This window comes from Sceloporus occidentalis, unplaced genomic scaffold (genome assembly GCF_023333645.1).
Source record: "Sceloporus occidentalis isolate IW3139 unplaced genomic scaffold, rSceOcc1.0.p SCAF_28, whole genome shotgun sequence".
Classification (NCBI taxonomy): domain Eukaryota; kingdom Metazoa; phylum Chordata; class Lepidosauria; order Squamata; family Phrynosomatidae; genus Sceloporus; species Sceloporus occidentalis.
Genome location: NW_028317008.1, coordinates 5,075,784 through 5,094,880, shown reverse-complemented (window position 1 = coordinate 5,094,880; position 19,097 = coordinate 5,075,784). Strand labels below are relative to the sequence as shown.

The following is a 19,097-nucleotide window of genomic DNA, read 5'->3' as shown; positions in this document are numbered from 1 at the left end:
GGTCTGGATATTTTCTTAGAAAGGCATGACATACAGGGCTATTAATAGAATTAATATTTTAGAGCTTCTTGATCCAAGGAGAAATCCGATTGCCTTTTGGAGCCTAGAAGGAATTTTTTGTCCTGATGGCAGAATTCGAAGTAGCTTAATTAGGGTTTGACTTTACTTCGGTCTTTTTTCAACCTTATGTACTATGTAACTATGTAACCACACCAATTTACACAATCCTGCCACCAGAACCAATAGTATTGGTCAGAGAGGCAGGAGAAAGGGGGAAACTGGGTCTCGTAGTTGTCTACACGAATCGCGTAGAGCTCTACACGCTGCCCGGACTAAGCACCGGGGACTCAGAAGCACCGGTAAGTTTGGAGGAGGGAGGGGCAGGGAGTGTTAAATGGGGGGGCATAAGGCATTTCTGGAGGCAGAGTGTTCTGTGAAATGCCTTTTAACCCCCTTAATGCCACTCTGCCTCCAGAAATGCCTTTTAACCCTCTATATGCCACTCTACCTCCTGAAATGCCTTATACCTCCCTATATGCCACTCTGCCCCATAATATGCCTTTTAACCCCCTAAATGCCAGAGTGGCATATAGGGGTATAAGGCAATTCTGGAGGCAGAGTGGCACATAGGGGGTCAAAAGGCATATCATTGGGCACAGTGGCATATAGAAGGTTAAAAGGCGTATCATGGGGCACAGTGGCATTTAGAGAGTTAAAAGGCATATCATGGGGCACAGTGGCATATAGGGGGTATAAGGCATTTCTGGGGCAGAGTGGCAAGCCTGGGGGCAGATGTGCATAACTGGGGGGCAGGTTAAAAAAAAAAGAAATAAAAACAAAATATTTTTCTCAATCATAGCTTTTATTGACAAACAATTGTTCACATAGTTTACATGAATTAACATTTACTGGAAAAACTTTTTTCCTATAGGGTCGTCTTATATTCAGGCTTTTTCTTTTTTTTCATAAATTAACATTCAGATTTTGGGGGGTCGTCTTATAATCGAGCAAATACTTAGTTATAGCCAGTTCGACTGTGAAGGTCACCTTGCAGCTGTTTTCTGCACCAAGTATTTTTCCACAAACGGGTAAATATTTTAGCTGCTGACTACTTGGTGGGGTTATACAGATCCCTTTTTTAGTGAAATTCATGGCAAAATGCTCTGTAATTGCTGGTTCAACTGGACAAAGACAGATTTTAAAAAATTAACATCAAAACCACAAGAAACAACTTTAAATTGCAGGACCCTGATTTTTATTGGATGCTACCTGATATGTATATAGCTTATTCTAATGTAGACCAGGATAATCCAGTAGATGGGTATACTTTAGATTATATTAGATATTTTGATACAGTCCAATAGAGGAGTGTTTGCAGTTTCAATTCTTTCAAGTTCTTCCAGCAGTTGAATCTCACTGAGGCTAGACCTTCATAACATATAGTGATGTCAAGAAGCAGAAACACAACTGTACTGCAAACTCTCATGTTAACTCACTCTTTAGTGAATAGATCCCATTATCATACATGAGTGCTTGGATCACAAACTGACCAATGGATAAAGGGCAAATGCGTACACCTTTTCAGATGTCCTGTTTTTGACCCTTTTTATCACCATGGGCAGCTATCATTTTTTCATTTGTATATTGTGACCATAAAGACAGATAGGATAATTACGTGCTGATTCACAAGAAGAAATACAAATCTATACTAAATGTGACCATTTTAGATCCATAAAAAAGTATGACAATACAGGCAGAGCATACCTGTGTCAGTCAGTGAATATTAGAGTATAATATTTAAAAAGATAAAAATATTGTTTTATTTACTTCTAGAGCTTTATTCACTAAAAGAAGAGTTGACAGGAGAGTTGAGGTTTCAACTCTCTCGCTTTATTATTTATTATGAAGAGCCAACACTGGTAAGTTCCTCTAGCAAGAAGTTGCGCCTGCACAATTGAATGTTTTAGTAAACATTGGGGGGGGGACTAAAAACTCTATGTATAGATCATACAGGGTTCACCAAGCTATATCTACAGCAAATTTTCACAGAGGTTTGACCTTCATAATGATTAGTAAATTCAAAGAACTGAAACCCCAAGTCTCATGTCTACTCTTCTCAAAGTCGGTATTTGAATCATGGTTATTGCTCTTTTAGTACCTAAAGGGTGCACAAATAATTTTTCCATCCACGGAAATACTCAGGATTTTTTTTTTTTTTTAAATACTCTGCTCTACAAATACAAACATCATTTTTTTGTGTAGTACAAGTATTCAGTTTAGGAAGACTCTAGAGGAGAAAGTCTGTTCTAACTGAACTGCTGATAAAATGGATATTCATTGTTAGAAACTGAGTCATAACAGTTAACATTCGAGTAATTATGATTGCTCCAGTACTCTACATCATACTGCAAATGTTGGCAATGTACCATGTCATTTTCCAGATGGCAAGGTGGTGACAGTTTTTGTAAAACTAGAGTACTGAACTGATATGTTAACTTCCTTCTAATTTTCCGAATTTCTCCTGTCCTGCCATAATTCCTAAGTGCCCTGGCCATTTTCTGGTATGTCATGATTTTACGATTGCCTTTTTTCTTGCCCCATAGTTCAGCGAGTTTCTCTTTATTTTTGGAAACAAATTGGAAGACACCGTTTGATTCATCTACCCATTGAATACAGCTGATCATGTCTGGGTCACGCAGGGCTTGATGAAGATATTCAAACAGCAGGAGCTTCCCCCTTCCTAATATATGACAATAGGTTATTATTAATAACACACTATAGAATTTAGGTGCATTTGAAGTCATTGTATTAGTTTATAACATAGCAGTTTGTGTTGTTAAGTTTTATGTAACAAGTAGCAAAAATAAAGTTACAGAAATAAGCTTGAAATGTCCAATAATTTACATTCAGACTGTGTCCATATCTACATGTTCCCAGAAGCAAAAGGGAAGCTAGCAGTAGAAATAAAACAGAACAAACACCTCCCCAGATATAATATGTGTGCCAAAAGGCACTCATGACACTAAACATTGTACTATGGTGCTAGAGATAATTTCTGGAATTAACTTTTCATTAGGCCCCTAAAATCCTAGAGCCATTTCTTGTTGATACATAACTTTCCTTCCACCAAGGGTGGCCTTAGTACCAGGCAGCCACCTGGGGTGCCTTAATCGGGGAGGCACCCACCACTGGAGGAGCAGGGCCAGTTGGGGAGATCATTGATTTCCCTCTAGCTGGCTCAAAATAAAGTAAGCGAGAGGTCTGTTCCCGCAGACCTCTTCTTCAGAGCTCCCTCAACCTGTGTGCCAGCAATTGATGCCGAACACAAGATATGACATCAGATCCTGGCAGTCTGCACTGAAGCCACATGCACTGTGGGGGAGCACTGAAACAGAGATCTGTAGGAAAACACCTTGCACTCTAACTACTGAACCACCATATGAAGAAGAAAAAGGAGAGAAAGAAAAAGTACTGGGGTTAAAATGTGTGTGTCAGTATACAGGGTTAGAATAAATGTGTGTACGTGTCGATTGTGTACGTGTATAGTGTTAGACCTTGTTTGTCAGTATATGATGATTGTGTGCATGAGGGGAGTGCCACTGTATGGTGTTAGAACATGTGTCAGTGTACAGTGCTACCTTCAGTGTATGTGTGTTTGTGTACAATTCTAAACAGTGTTAGAATGAGTATGGGTGTGAGGTGGGGTATCAATGTACAGTGTGAAACTGTGTGTGTCAGTATACAGTTTGAGTGTGTGTTTTTCGGGGGTATCAGTGTACAGTGTTAGACTCTGTTGAATGTTAGTGTATGGTGATAGAGTGTATGGGGTATCAGTGTGCAGTGTTGGACTGAGTTTGTGTTAGCGCACAGTGTGGTGTGTTAGGGTGAGTGTGCATGGGGGTTTTAGTGTATAGTGCTACACTGTGTTGGGTGTCAGTGAACGGTGTTAAAGTGAGTGTATATGGGGGTGTTAGTGTATAGTTTTATACTATTGTGTCAATGTACCGTGTTGGAGTGTGTGTGTTAGTGTACATTGTTCGATATCCTGTTGTTTCACTTTCCCGTCAACCACCGACTTATAGTGTTAGAGTGTAACCAGAAAGGTTGTACCACACACACACACACACAGTGACATGCAGGGAGCAGAGCACTGAGCAGTGAATAAACTGTACAGAGAAGAGGCCAGAGCAATTATTTTCTTCGCCTGGGTATGATGCACCATGTGTATCTGGATCTGCTTATCCCTGCATAAGAAACAATTGATTTGCCCCGTCTGTATAGCTTCTCCACTGCTCCACTTGGTCTAGGACAGCCCTGCCCTCCACTGTATTTTAACACATTTAAAATTAATTTTTGGTAACATTTTAAAAAAATATTTCCTAGACATCTATCTACATATGTTTTTACCAATGTGTTTAAGCTTACCATTTTTATGGGAGATTTTAGCTATATGTGTCTTGTTCATTACATGGTCTTCTTGAATGCTCTGCATGTTTTGGTATAAGCCATCTTCATACATGTTGGGCATATTTATCTATAAAGGCAAAACAAATACATCCACATATAAAAAGAAATGTTATTTCTTAAAATAAAGTATAAAAAGAAGAAACAACAACAACTGTGTAATCAAATTACCATTATATATTATGTTTTTTGTGCCAACTTGTATTTCTTATTTGTATATGTAATGGTAAATTATATTAGATCTAAATATACTCTTGTTGGTGACATATTTATAATCACCATTTTTTTTGTTTCTATTCATTTAATATTGCTACTGTAGGAATCGGTACGTATTACCCAGCCAGAGTGAGCAGTGTCTTTACTGTTATATATTCTAAATTGTGGCAATTTTTGGTTGTTACAACAATGTTGTAAATTGTTGGAATTACCCAGTTTTCTCCATTAATTGGTCATAAAATTGGATCTGGTCTACATCTAAGTCACAAGTATAGATAAACACAATGTGCTTTAGCTAATAACACACAATCAATGTTTTTGTTTGTTTTTTAATTTAACCCCTTAAGGACAACGGGTGGTCCCTAAACCCATTGCAAACAATGTATCTTGAGCCCGTACATGTCATTAAGGGGTTAATCTCAGTTTATGAATGTTGATAAACAACACAGGCATGCAGTCTTCAAAGACAGAAAGAATGGCGGATTTCCTAAGCATCAATTCGATTCAGTAATGGTGTACATAATAATGAAGATGGCATTCAGGTGCAGAATATCCATAATACACTTTACATAAACATTGCCAGTCGCAGCTGGTCTGATACAGTGGGCGATAACCTTATGTATACTTTGCGGGGTCTGCCGTCACCTTTCAGGGGCATGTTAACAACAAGCCATAGATGGAGGTAAAATAATATAAAACAGGGCAACTACCAACTGCTCAACACCACCACCAACACACCAGGTTAGTTAGAATTCTTTCTTACTTGCAAATCCATCCAGTTGCATGTTGGCACTTCTAAAGATGGTACTGTGAGGCTGCCACTTGGCGAGGCTGGCGTGTGGTTATTAAGGAATGCTATGTGACTTCTGTTTTCTGTTAATTTATATAGTATTAGAATTAAATGTAAGAACATTAATTTGGATGTAAAATTCTGACCAGAGATCTTAAAGTGGTAGAATTACATTCCTCTTCCTGCCATTAAAGGGTCTAGCTATATACCCCAACACTCTACTTGCTTTTTCCAACACTTTACTACATTGCCTGTTTAAATAAGACACATAATCATTTCTTACTTAAGTGCTTTCATTTTAAGCATATTGCAGGGGTTTTTGATGCAAATTTTCTAAATGAACTGTAAATCAAATATTATTTAAGACCAGGAAATTAAAAGAAATTGCATTTAAATAACTGAATGAAAACAAGATCAAGAAGGAAAATAATGGATTAAGTATTTAAGTGTTAGTAATTAACTGTATAGAGTGTTTTTATACAACAGAATAGAATATTATTAATACAGGTCAATAATAAGATTCTACTTGTTATTCATATATGTATTTTTTATTGGTTTTACATACACATTTCATAAAACTCTATAATACATAAAATATACCACTAAAAAGTAGAAAGCAGTGTAAACCAATACATTGAAAAACAAGAAAGACAGAGAGACAGACAGAGAGAATTCATACCCATGGAATACTGACCTCCAAAAGTTGAATTTGCTTGTAGAATCTCGAGAGCATCTTCAAATGTGTGTTCCTCCAGTATGTCTTGCTCTAGGAAATTCTGAAACTGGGAGCATAATTATTAGTGAGTGATATACCATTCAAGAAACACACAGTAGTATAGCATTATATATGTGACTATTCTAAATGTATTTTAGAAATAACCCTCTGGAGGACATCCCATACGAGATTATAAAATGTGGAGGAAGTATCCCATAGCTACTTCTGGATATGTCAAACTAGTTAAAACAAATTACTTGTGTACTATGTAATATATATTAACTATATTATTGGACCAATTCAACATCACAATCTAACTCTAAGCTGTGTTACAAATTGGTAGCAATGGTCAACATTTTTCTCATGCCTGCCTTTTTGATTATGTATAGAGCTATTTGAAATGGACCTCATTGAAAAATCCAAATTTATGCGTGAATCTTTATTGGTGTTTGTGAAAAACAAACTATGAGTGATGCTTTATTTGTGATATATTTTCGGACTGAAATTAAAACATCTTTCTTTCTAGTTTTTAGCAGTTAACGAGTGGGATATGTAAAATTCCAGTATTGAGCACAACAGCCATACTATGGTGGACATGGTTCTCCAAGACAAAACAAAAACAAGCAAAGGGTACACAACCACATGAAACTCATAAAAGGGGATCATTGAAAACTTTCTTTAAAACATAAGTAAAAAACAACTAGTTTCTCACATAGTGTTAAAGCCCTGTACCATTTTATTATACTACACATGCATATTATGTTCCTGATTTTTACTTTTTTAATTGGAAAATTAATAAATAACAAACTACATATTTAACTAGATAACAAATCTTAAAATTGGTTTTAAACACATAAACTACTTGCCACAGAAGTGCATATAAGATTTCACAAACCAGATTAATTGTTCTATTAAATTGTAACACCAGCTAGAAATGAAAGTGCTGCATAAATTGTTTGCGCTATATAAATAAAAGATAATAATAATAATATACTAATCATATAGGGCTTCATTTAACATTTCAAGATCATTATTAACTTACCATAATTCTATTTTCCTCACTGCGTCTCCTGTAATACAATAATAAGTATTTACAGTTATTCAGGGTAATAAACATTATTAACAAACATTTGAAGCCCTTCGCATTAACTCTTTCAAATCACTGGTTATTTACTCTAATAAGTGTTATTTTGATAATGCAGCTTAGTGTGTTTAATCCTCAGACTGTAAGAAAAAAAAGGCAACCAAGTATGTGATAATGTAGAAATGTTTTACCTTTGTTGCAGGGTTCCATAAATGGATAAAATGAGGTAGCAGATATTTAAGCGCTTCTCATTTTACACGTCACTGAGACGTATTGGCATTTAAATAAAGCAAAACACTTAACCCTTCAGGATACAAAAATCCCATAAGCAAATGAGCATTAAACAATGTATATTTAGCACAGTGGTTTAAATGTGAAATATAAATTCCATATTTGCAGCTTCATATGCATGTGTGCACACAAACCTTTAACATGTTCTTTGACAATAGCAGCCGGCCAATAAACGTGTGTCACCTGGGTTCTTTGTTTGCTAAAAAAGTTAGAGTAATGCAATGTGAGTTAAAGAATAATATAATGTTATGGTTACTGAAGCCTGAGTGTTTTTTTACACTATCCATAGAGTTACAATATCCATAATGTATGTGTATTGTGACAAACCCTATAGCATGAGGGCCATACATGTCCTAGCACAGTCCTCTAGGGCAATCAGTCAGGAACAGCAGCTTTGAAAAAAACAGCGCTTTATTTTAACCGCTTAAACCCCAAAAACCAAATCATAAAAAGAAAACCTAGCTCCCAATTGGAGCCCTCTCTAACTGAACTATGCTGGTCTGGACTGACCAGCCTAATCACCCACTTACTCAACCTCCCAGCCAGACCCAGCTACGCCAGGCTCTGGAAAACCTCCCCCAGACAACACACAAAATGTCCAGGCAGGTATTGCCTCACTTGGCTCAGGGATGGTCTTCTTGTTCAGGGCCCTTTCCTTGCCCTGGGAGCGCAGGGAACTTCCGTATTAGTAGAGGAAAGAGTTAACATCTATAATGATGGTAAATACATAGGCCTGTAAGCATGATAACCTGTTTGCATCTGATACACAAGGGGTTCACTTTCATCACCTTTGTCCTAATTCTGGGGTAATGGCAGTGGTTTTGGAGTGGATGGCTATCTATGTCATCACAATACCTGATTCTTGAGCGGTACTATGGTTCAGTTGAACTTGCAAGATTTCCTCTGGGCATTAATGCGTTATATATTTGAGAGGAGACCATAACCCACTTACAAGAGACTTTGAAACTTTCATCACTATTGATTTGCTTATTAATTGGCCATTTAAAACCATTTAAGGCTGTTCGAAGGAAAGGAGTGGGTGATTTGGGAATATTGTCCGAAGTCTTTCATCAGTGTGTATGATTGCTTGTAGTTCCCTTGAGATTTTGCATAGGACTTCCATTACTGGATTGTAGGTTACCACTAATGGTACTTGATCTCTCTTTTGTGGCTGCTGATATCTCAGAAGGTTTTTTTGGGGGATAGTCATGGCTTTCTATAATTTTTATACTGTATCCATGGTAGTGTCCAGGAATTTGATGTTTGTGAGGGAGTAGCTCAGTTTCAATTTTATGTTGGGGTGGAAAGCTTGATAGTGTTCATGAAATCTAAGGAGTTCCTCTTCGCTACCAGTCCAGATGATTAGGATATTGTCTATGCAGTGAAGATATACCAGTGGTTTGGTGTGGCAAGTGGAGATGTAATCCTCCTGCATTTTGGCCATGAACAGATTAGCATATTGTGGTGCCATTTGTGTGCCCATTGCCATCCCCATTCTTTGGAGATAAAAGTCCTGTCCAAATATGAAGTAGTGGTTGAGTATAACCTGTATTAGTCGTGTTATGGGTTCTGTTTCTAGGTTTTGCTGCTCCAGGTATTTGCAGCATGCTGCTATACCCTCACAATGGGGAATGTTGGTGTAGAGGGATTTTACATCCATGGTAGGTAGCAAGAATGGTGCCATCAGGAACTGTGCCAACTTTGACAAGTTTGTTTAGGTGATTGGTGTTATCTTGGAGGTAACTGGTTGATCTGTTAACTAAGGGTTTAAGGATTTTTTCAACCAAGCCACATGTTTTCCATAGGGGTTCGAACTCCTGAAACTATGGGCCTTCCAGGGTGTCCCTCTTTGTTTATTTTTGGGAAGCATATAGAAGGAGCCCACTTTAGGGTCTGTTGGCACCAGACCTTCCACCTGTTGCCTGATATTGGGTGCTGCAGTCCTTTTATGGCTTTCTTGAGTTTTTTGGTGTTTGTGGGATCCTCCTGAAGTTGGACGTAGTGTCTGTCATCAGAGAGTTGTCTGTGCTTCATGTTCTCTATAGAAAGAAGAGGCTTTATCCTGGCAAGCCTTCCAAACAAACAATACTTGTTTAGTCTTTTTCTAATTGTACTATCAAGAATTTTAACATTTAACATGCTGAGACATGTAGAGCATGAGATGTAACTCTTGTGTGTTTTTTTCAATTTCTCTAAGCATTGCACTGTCTGACTTTGGAGTGCATTTGCTGGGACATCCACTCCTGGGACGATTGGCACTTTACTTTAAAGTAATCTTTCTCACTGTCGAATGATGGGCTTTACATTATTTGGAAATGGCTTGATGGGCAGCAGGAATTGCTTCTCTAAGATCTTTGCTGAGGTCTTTTCTTTTGGCATTGTGTTAATACACACCTGAATGCCTCAGACCAGCAAACTGCTAAAACTTTTCATAGAAGTAGTCACACTTGATGATGCTCTTTTCTGCTACTTAGCATCTTAACTCTTATGGGAGCAGTAAGGATGCACTTAGTTTTTCACACATGTAGCTTCTTCATCTTTTTTTTGTTGAATATATCATGTGTTGTTGTTCATCTGAGGTTGTATTTTTGACCTGCTAGGGAACAGATTGTTATTACAACAGTCCTGATATGTAAAACTGCATGACTACTACTACATGATATGTAAAATGCAGACTTCTAGCCACTTGGAAAAGCAGGCATGGATTTTCCACAGAATGGGGGAACGGAGCATTGGCCCACCCTGCTCTCCAATTGCTCTACCCCAGGGACCCAGATGTATGATCTGGATAGCACCTGTACCCAAATGCCAAACTAAGCATCTCCCGGGGGTTTACAGTGTCACAATATATATATATATATATATATATATATATATATATATATATAAACTTCCTGTATCTGCAAACCTGGAGGCTACCACTGTTGTCACGAGAACACACTAATTGTTTATAGCAATACTAAAGAAGTCTGTTCTGCTTATAGACTTTTATTGATTAAAACTGAGGCATTGTATTTTGCCACAGAAAGAAAGTCCCAAGTATTTGTCTAGTAGATTGGGCTAAGATAACAAAGCTGCATCTGCTTGAAAACATTATATTATGCAAAAACTATAACCATTTAAAAATTATTTTTAATCTAACTCTAGTCATAAAAATATGTTCCTTTTTTAAAATCATGGTTGGTGTTTGCTATGAATAGATGAAACTTGATGGCACACTCAAATTGTAGCCGATGGAACAGTACCTGTTAGGGGGAGGGGGCCCTGACTCAGCTTGGAGGTGGGCTTAGGATAATCAGACAAAAGGTTATTTTTAGGGGACATTGAAAGCTCCTTTAAATATAGCACCCTCCATTTTGTAACTGTCAAACTTAATCAGTTCTTTTTACCTGAATCTTGGGTTGGGGAGATTTTTGTCTTGCAGGATGGATCCAGCGGTGGAGTGGAGGCATTGTTGGAGGGGTGTTGCGCAGCTACAAGGCAGAGGGAAGCAGCATAGCTTTAAGAGGGCCCTCTTCTGCCTTCAACAAGTGGCCTGTGAAGTGGACCAGGCTGCAACAATACTTTAGTCTGTAGGCAAACGGGCAAGCACAGAAAATGAGATATTGGTCCCCTGAGCCAGCCGGGGGATGAAAAAGGATCCATGGGAAGTGGAGGAGTCCATTCAGAATCATGTCCGAGGAGGTCAGCGGGCACATGTCAGGGGACAGCGGCGGGTGGCACGGCTGGGCTAGCAGTCACAGAAGAGATTCCTGTTACGTCTCTGAGGCTTCAAGCAGTCACAGAAGAGTTTATTGTAGAATCGTGCAGTGCGGCGGACCATGGGGTACAGGAGTGGGGCAGGTATGAGTGCCACAAAGTAGAGCATCTTTAGCAGGTGCAGGGTTAGAGGCAGTTGAGGAGAGGAAGAGGGCCCCAAGCCCTCTGCAAAAAACATCATTTTTGCACAACAATTTTTTTCAACAAATTACATATTGAATGATATCTGTCAACAATGCAGCATTCAGGATAGGAAAAAGTCACACGTCACAGCCATTGATGGTGTGGTTCTGCAAATATAAAGGACAACCATTAATCAACATTGTTTATTAAGCATCCCTCCCTTCAATAAAAAAAATCATGATTTATAAACAACTATTTTGTGGGGGTTAGCTATAAATAACACAGTAACATCTTCTCTATTAATCATTTTGACTTACTGTAATCCTCAACAATGCAATTGTGGTTCTTTAAGGATAGGACACGGTTATACAACAGGTCACAGGCAATGATTACATGGGCCTGCAAATATAAAGGACAACCATTAATCAACCTGTTTTATACATTGAGTTTCCCATAGGCATCTTTGTCACTAAACATGGGACTATGGGAAGCTATTTAGTGACAAAGATCGACAGGGGCAGCATTTTAAGAAGCCATCCCTGTCGATCTGAAATAGAATTGAGTCAGCTGGCCAGTGCGGCTCAATGACCTTCATGGGCGGTGACAGCCCGGTTCAGTGAGGAGGGGGGAACCGCATGCAGCAGCGGGGTTGTCTGCATCGCACAGACGTCCATGGCTGCCGGAGAGGAGGATCCAGGTCCCCTTCAGCGCTGTGGGGGATCTGGATCCTAACCCTGCTGCCTGGCCGCAGCCCAACTGCGATTGGCTCCCCCCTGACTTGCAGAACTCCAGGGCCGGTCGCAGGGGATGTTCCGCCACTTGTGCGTGCGAACAAGGTGGGCAGTGGGGGCCCGCAGTTGCCGGATGCAAAGGTGACAAGATGCGGTCTATTACTTTGCACAAGTCCAAGACAGAGCCATTTGGAAGTTGTTCTGATGTGAAGTTGTGCAGGTTTGTGACACATTTTTGATACATGAGGACAGGTCAGCGTTTGGGGCAGTTGGGTTTGGAACCACCACTGTTTGGAACCCGCTCATTTCGGATTGCAGCAACAACGGAGGTTGCGTGGTTAGGTTTTGGGGATGACATAGTTAAGAAGATTTTGTATCTTTGTTTATTATAAAGGCGCTTGTTTTGTGGTTGGTGTATTAATTTTGTTCTTTACACAGATTTTGTGCCATGAATTTTGGATTATTCCTACGTCTTTTGGGCTAAAGGAGAGCTGCAGTTTGGAACCGGGTCAGTAGCTGGTCTTTCTGAAGGCACATATTAAAGTGGTTTGATTTTCAGGTTTTTGGGTGGAAGGAGGTAGTTGGGGAAGTTTTTAATTTATTGGAGAGGGGGTATCTCCAGATGTTTTGTTTGGTGGAAATGATTAGGGGTTAATTGAGAGAGTTGGTGAGACAGATGAAGCAGTACCTCAGATTTTGAAGGACGTGCTTCCTAAAGCGATAGTGGTATGGTCTGAGATAGTGCCTTGGCTGAATTGGAAGCATGTTAGGGATCAGGAAGCGGTAGCTAGTTGTAGGGGTAACGTTAACAATTTGGTAGTTTTGTTAGGATGTTGCAGAGGTGGTGGTTAGGCATTTGGAGTAGGAGAGGCTTTTGCCAGGATATTTCCTATTGGATGGGGTACATTTGACAGATGTAGGAATAGATACTTTGGACTTGGGGTTTCAGGAGGGAATTGCGAGAGCATTGTTTGTGTGGGGTGGCATTGTCCAGCCAGTTTCAGGTGTCAAGAGCTGAGCTTGTGGCGGGGATGATGAAGGCAAGGTGGAGGTGGAATAATGATTTGTTAATAATAAGAAATAGGTTTGTTGGTTGGTGAATGTTGGTAATTTGGAGCTGGTCTGTAGCTCAGTGTAGTTGTTGAGGTTATTGTGATGTTATATGTATGGGGAAGGGTGTCATTGTCAGTGGGTAATTGGAAATAAAAGGGGATATAATGTATTGTATTATGTTTGGTGGTAATGTTTCGGGTGTATGGGGGACCGTGAGAGAGGTCAGGAATTGGGTCACCTTCCCTGATGTCAGCTATCAGAATGCTGTGTCTGGAATCATTTCAAGAGGAGATTTCAGCACGGGAAGCAGGGGAGGAACAGCACCAAAGAGGCCAGAGAAGGAGTCTGAGTCTACCATCCGATCCAGGAGCGGGCCTGCAGGGTCACAAGAGACAAAGCCTGAGGGAAGATTTTCCAGTCAGGGTATAATCTGAAGTTCCTGCATTGCCTAAGCAGATAGGTCGGGGAGCGATGGCCATGCGAGGGGTAAGAATAACTTTTGTTTATCTGTGTCCCATTTTATTGCTGATTACCTGGTACAGTCAGGTGGTTGGTCCCAGGGTAGATCTAGATCAGAGGAGGGTGTCCGGTCAATGGGGGTAACATATTTTGGCAGGTTAGCTGTGGGTTTTGTGTGCGACAAGAGAAAATTTCCACCCTCCCGCCCTGTTTTTGTTGGTCAGTGTAAAGCTGTAGTTAAATATGGCTGTGGTTGGTGGAAGTTAAGGCAATTTTATTGGTTATGTTTTTGTGGCTGGTACGGTGCAGGAGGCAACCTGAGGTATGGTATAGTGAGGTATGGTTGCACTGGTGGTGCACAAGCCTAAGGGCAGAAGTGCAAAACACTCCTACTTCCAGTTAATACTGATGATGTGGTTTAGCTGGTGTGCTTTTGGATACTGGTAGTCTCTACAGCCCCTACAGGGCTGGTTTATGTGGTTATGTGGTTTAATTATGTGGTTAAATTATGTTATGGTTATTGGAAAACTGTCTTAAAGTATCAACTGTAATGTATTCATTATTTGCATTATTTATTATGATGTTATTTGGGGAAGTTTATTTAAAGAACCATGACCAGTAACTTTTATTCAGCGTAATAAAAATATTTATTAAATTGTGTGTGTTTTTTATTTTGGGCATGGCTAGGCTGTTATTGACAGTACCTTAGTCAAGTTAAAGCCTTGTCCTAGTAAAATGCATAAGGTGCATATGCCCCACCATGTACCCCTGCATGCTTCTCAAGTGAAAACAATAAACACTACGAGACAATGAGAGTCGTGGCAAACGAAGTCTCTTTATTTATTACACACATAAAACAAGGAGTCCCCGTATAATGAGGTGCCCGGTGCTGGCCCGAATCACAACCGTAGAGGGTGTTTGCTGTCGACCTTGAGAGGAGGGAAGGCCGCATTACCGTTGGGAAGCGTGTCAACTAGAGCATTAGAGTAGCTTGAGACTCTCTTGGCGTTTTATTACGGGTCGCCCTCCGGTGCTCCTGAGGCTCTCGTGACGGGCTAGGTGGGTGGGAAACAAAGCAGAAAGTGAGTAATGCAGACCTGGCCCTAACGGCCAGGTGAAATACCTATCTCATTAGCATAGTCCCCTTTGTCCCTGCCCCTATACTTTCCCGCCGTTGGCAATAGCCCAGCGTGGTGCCCTTTGTTCTTTGTAGAGAAAGGTTGCATGCTGGGCCAGCTATTCACCATTTTAGTTGTACCTGAGGGCAAAGCAGTCCCACGCTAATTTGATTCTGGAATTTCATTTGTAATTGACAGAAGTAGACTGACTTAGTCTAGCCGCTTTATAAGTACATTTATTCCAGTGCACCCAGGCTCTATAACCCTCCCATGTTACCTTGAAAAAATGGGTAATTTAAATTGGGATGTACAAAGCTAATTTAGGGGATATTACTGAACATAAAACTGTTTTCTTATGCAGTTGCCCATCTTCTGGGTAAGAAACAAATAGCAGAATTACAAAGAGTTAATATGGGGGAAAAAATCAAGTAACTGGCAACTTTAAAAAAAGAGATTGATGATAACATGGGGTAGTTTTCATATCCGTAACCAGGAGTCCCACCATGCTAAGTATGAAAAAAGTGATATGTATCTTGTAATGTTTTCCCTAAAACGGCCAAAATTGATGAAAATCCTAGGCATAGCGGGTGGTTTCCAAATCAGCACAAGTTAATGAATATACCGTATTTGCTCGATTATAAGACGACCCCCCAAATCCGAATATTAACTTAGGGAAAAAAAAGAAAAAGCCTTAATATAAGACGACCCTATAGGAAAAAAGTTTTACCAGTAAATGTTAATTCATCTAAACAATTTTTTTTTAATAAAAGCTATGATTGAGAAAAATATTTTGGTTTTATTTCCTTCTATTTTCCAACCTGCCCCCCAGTTATGCACATCTTCCCCAGAAATGCCTTATACCCCCTATATGCCACTGTGCCCCATGATATGCCTTTTAACCCTCTAAATGCCACTGTGCCCCATGATATGCCTTTTAACCCTATATGCCACTGTGCCCCATGATATGCCTTTTAACCCCCTATGTGCCACTCTGCCTCCAGAAATGCCTTATACCCCTATATGCCACTCTGGCATTTAGAGGGTTAAAAAGGCATTTCTGGAGGCAGAGTGGCATTAAGGGGGTTAAAAGGCATTTCACAGAGCACTCTGCCTCCTGAAATGCCTTATGCCCCCCATTTAACACTCCCCCGCCCCCCCCAAACTTACCGGTGCTTCTGACTTCCCTGTCATGTAGCTGGGGCAGCGTATAGATCCCACGCACTTATGCTGCAGCCGGAAGGAGGCGTGGCTAGCAGCAGGGGTTGTCTGCGTCCATCGCGCAGACCTTCCCCGACTGTCACAGATCAGAGTTCCCGGCACCGGCGCGGCACCGGCACCGGTGCGGGGAACTCTGATCTCTGACAGCCGGGGAAGGTCTGCGTGATGGACGCAGACAACCCCCGCTGCTAGCCACACCTCCTTCCTGCTGCAGTGGAAGTTGTCTACGCGCATCGCGTAGACACTGCCCCGGCTACACACCGGGGACTCAGAAGTATCGGTAAGTGGGGTGGGGCGGGGGGGGGGACAGGCGGATCCAGGTCCCCTGCAGCTGCGGGGGATCTGGATCTTAGTCGTCTCATAGTCAGACCTATTTGAGGTCTGATTATAAGACGACCCCAATTATAAGACGAGGGGTATTTTTCAGAGCATTTGCTCGGAAAAAAACCTCGTCTTTTAATCGAGCAAATACGGTATTTGGACTATTGTTTTCCCATTGGCTATAGCTGTTTGTAACGTATGTACATGTAAATCTGTGAAAATGTGTTTTTTCATTTTTTGCCATTTTTAATTTTAATCATAGAAAATTATGTTTTACATTTATAAATTTGATCGGTGAAATAGTGAAATTGCTGCTGTTCTGTTGGGTAAATAGGCCTTGGTCCTTAAGCAGTTAAATAACTATTTAAGCATTTTTAATTAAACTGCTTCATGCTTTTTAAATGTATGTATATATATATATATATATATATATATATATATATATACCACTCCATGGTTACTGCCCTCCTAAAAGTGACAGATGATATCCAGAGTGGCATGAAAGAGGTGACTTTACTGAAGCAAAACGTGCAAAGGCCTTTGAAATGGTGAAATGGTGGATCATGATCTTTGGCGAACAAATTAAAATGCTCCGGTATAAATGAGCGGTAGCTCAACTGGTTTTGCTCCTTCCTACTGACAGAACGACAGTATGTGTCGGTTGCTGAGGCTCCTTCCCTTCCTTTACCGATCAAGTGTGCTTCAAGGATCAATCCTCTAGCCCCTGGTGTTCTTGTAAATGATCTACCCTCGGTGTGCACTCTAGCTAATGTGCACATGTATGCTGTCGATACCATCTTTTACATGAGCTGGACAAAACTATGGCAAGTGGAATCTGTGTTACAAGATCTGTTTTCTAAGTTGTAAAAGTGGATAACTAGCAACAAGCTATTCATCAACACTGAAAAATATGTCTATGTGTCTAAGCTTAATTGCATAAATTAAAAAATCCTTAAATATATGTCAAAACCAAATCAAGTTAACCTAACCCAGGTCAATTCCTACAAGTCTCGGTATGTGGCTAGAACCCAGCTTGTCTTTTGCTCTTCATATTGACAAGATAATTCCTATTTATTCAGTTCATGTCTATTATTGTTTTTTTTTCTATTGTTTACTTTTATTTAATCTGTATACTCCGTATGTAAAAACTTTTTCTGGACTTGGCTCCTCAGTACATACTTAAAAGCGAGAAAAATCTCAATGTACTCTTTCTGGTAAAACACATTCTAATTAAATAAATATATACAGTAGCGTACCTAGCGGGGGGCCGGGGGGCGGTCCGCCCCGGGTGCCACTCGTCAGGGGGATGCCACGGGCTAGGGTAACCACATTTTCCGGATCCCCGGCAGCCTCGGCGCCCCTCAGTCTCCTTTGCGAGGCCTCTAACTCCATCGCGGTGCCGGCATGTCATGCTGAGTGCCGGAATATGATGTAATATTTCGGCGCTCAGCATGACATGCTTCCTGCTCTGCCGCTGCTTCCTGCTCTGCCACTGCTTCCTGCTCTAACTCCGTCGTGGTGCCGGCATAGCAGGAAGCAGTGGCAGAGCAGGAAGCAGCGGCAGAGCAGGAAGCAGCAGCAGAGCAGGAAGTAGCGGCAGAGCAGGAAGACGGAGGCGTCGTGCTCCCACCACAGGACTTCTGGATGGTAAGTCCAAAACCTTTAACTACAATGGGGGAGAGGGTAGCTAGTGAGAAGGAAGGGGAGGGGGGTAGATAGTGAGAAGGGAGGGGGATAGATAGTGAAAAGGGAGGGGGTAGATAGTGAGAAGGGAGGGAGAGGGGGTAGATAGTGAGAAGGGAGGGAGAGGGGTAGATAATGAGAAGGGGGTAGAAAAGGTAGTGAGAATGAGTGAGAGAATGAATGAATGTGTGGATGAATTGTCTGAATGAGGGAGATAATTAATGAGTTTGTGAGAATGCATTAAAGAATGTGTAAATTTGTGTGAATGAGTGAGAGAATAAATGATTGTGTGAATTAATTATGTGAATGAAAGTGTGAATTAGTGAGTGACTGTTAAAGTGTTTGTATGATAGATGTATAATTGATTTGTGGAAAGGCAAAGATGGCACAAGCAGGATGTTTGAGCCTTGGGGACACAGATGACAAGATGACCAGGCAGGGTGTTTATGGGACAAAGATGGCACAGGCCGGGTTGTCTGGGGACAAAGTTGATTCATGCTGGGCTGTTTGGGGACAAAGATGGTAAATCCTATGTGTGTAATCTGGGTGCTGGTCAGGTTCTATGTGGGCAGTGTGGACACCAGAGCTGGCTTTGGGTTGTGCAACCTATCATCTATGTCTGTAGTTTTATCTCTTGCTATGTTTCCATACATTATTATTGTGTACCTGCAAATACGGGATTTGTATGTCTGATTCTATGCCTCCAGTGCTGAGTTCACATGTGAACAATAATAATAACAATATTTATATATATATATATATATATATATATATATATATATATATATAATTGCTAACAGCAATCACACTCCAAGTCAGCTGGTACATGCTGGAATCTGGGTATGCCTGGGCATGATAGGAGTGTGATTGCTGTTAACAATCATATATATATATTAATATTGTCATTGAATTTTTTTGTCCTATTTTGCTGTGTTACTTACTTTAAATAAAAGTGTGAGATTTTTTTTTATGGTGGGGGGGTCATATTTAGTTTTGGACAGGTAAAGGCTGGATTTTCGGTTTCAGTCCAGAATTTTCGTTTCGGTGCATCCCTAAGCATCCCTAAGCCAGA

At 40.5% G+C, this 19,097-nt stretch overlaps 1 protein-coding gene across 1 annotated transcript; it reads right to left on the bottom strand.

Moving 5' to 3' along the window:
• Positions 1-2,306: 2,306 nt before the first annotated feature.
• On the bottom strand, positions 2,307-9,594 carry LOC149299718 (transcription factor Spi-C-like). The gene is made up of 6 exons (XM_089486019.1): positions 9,476-9,594; positions 7,228-7,255; positions 6,165-6,252; positions 5,444-5,553; positions 4,426-4,534; positions 2,307-2,740 (listed from the first exon to the last, which is right to left on the bottom strand). The coding sequence occupies exons 1-6, from the start codon at positions 9,592-9,594 to the stop codon at positions 2,307-2,309; spliced, it is 888 nt and encodes a 295-aa protein (XP_089342145.1).
• Between the last annotated feature and the right edge of the window lie 9,503 nt (positions 9,595-19,097).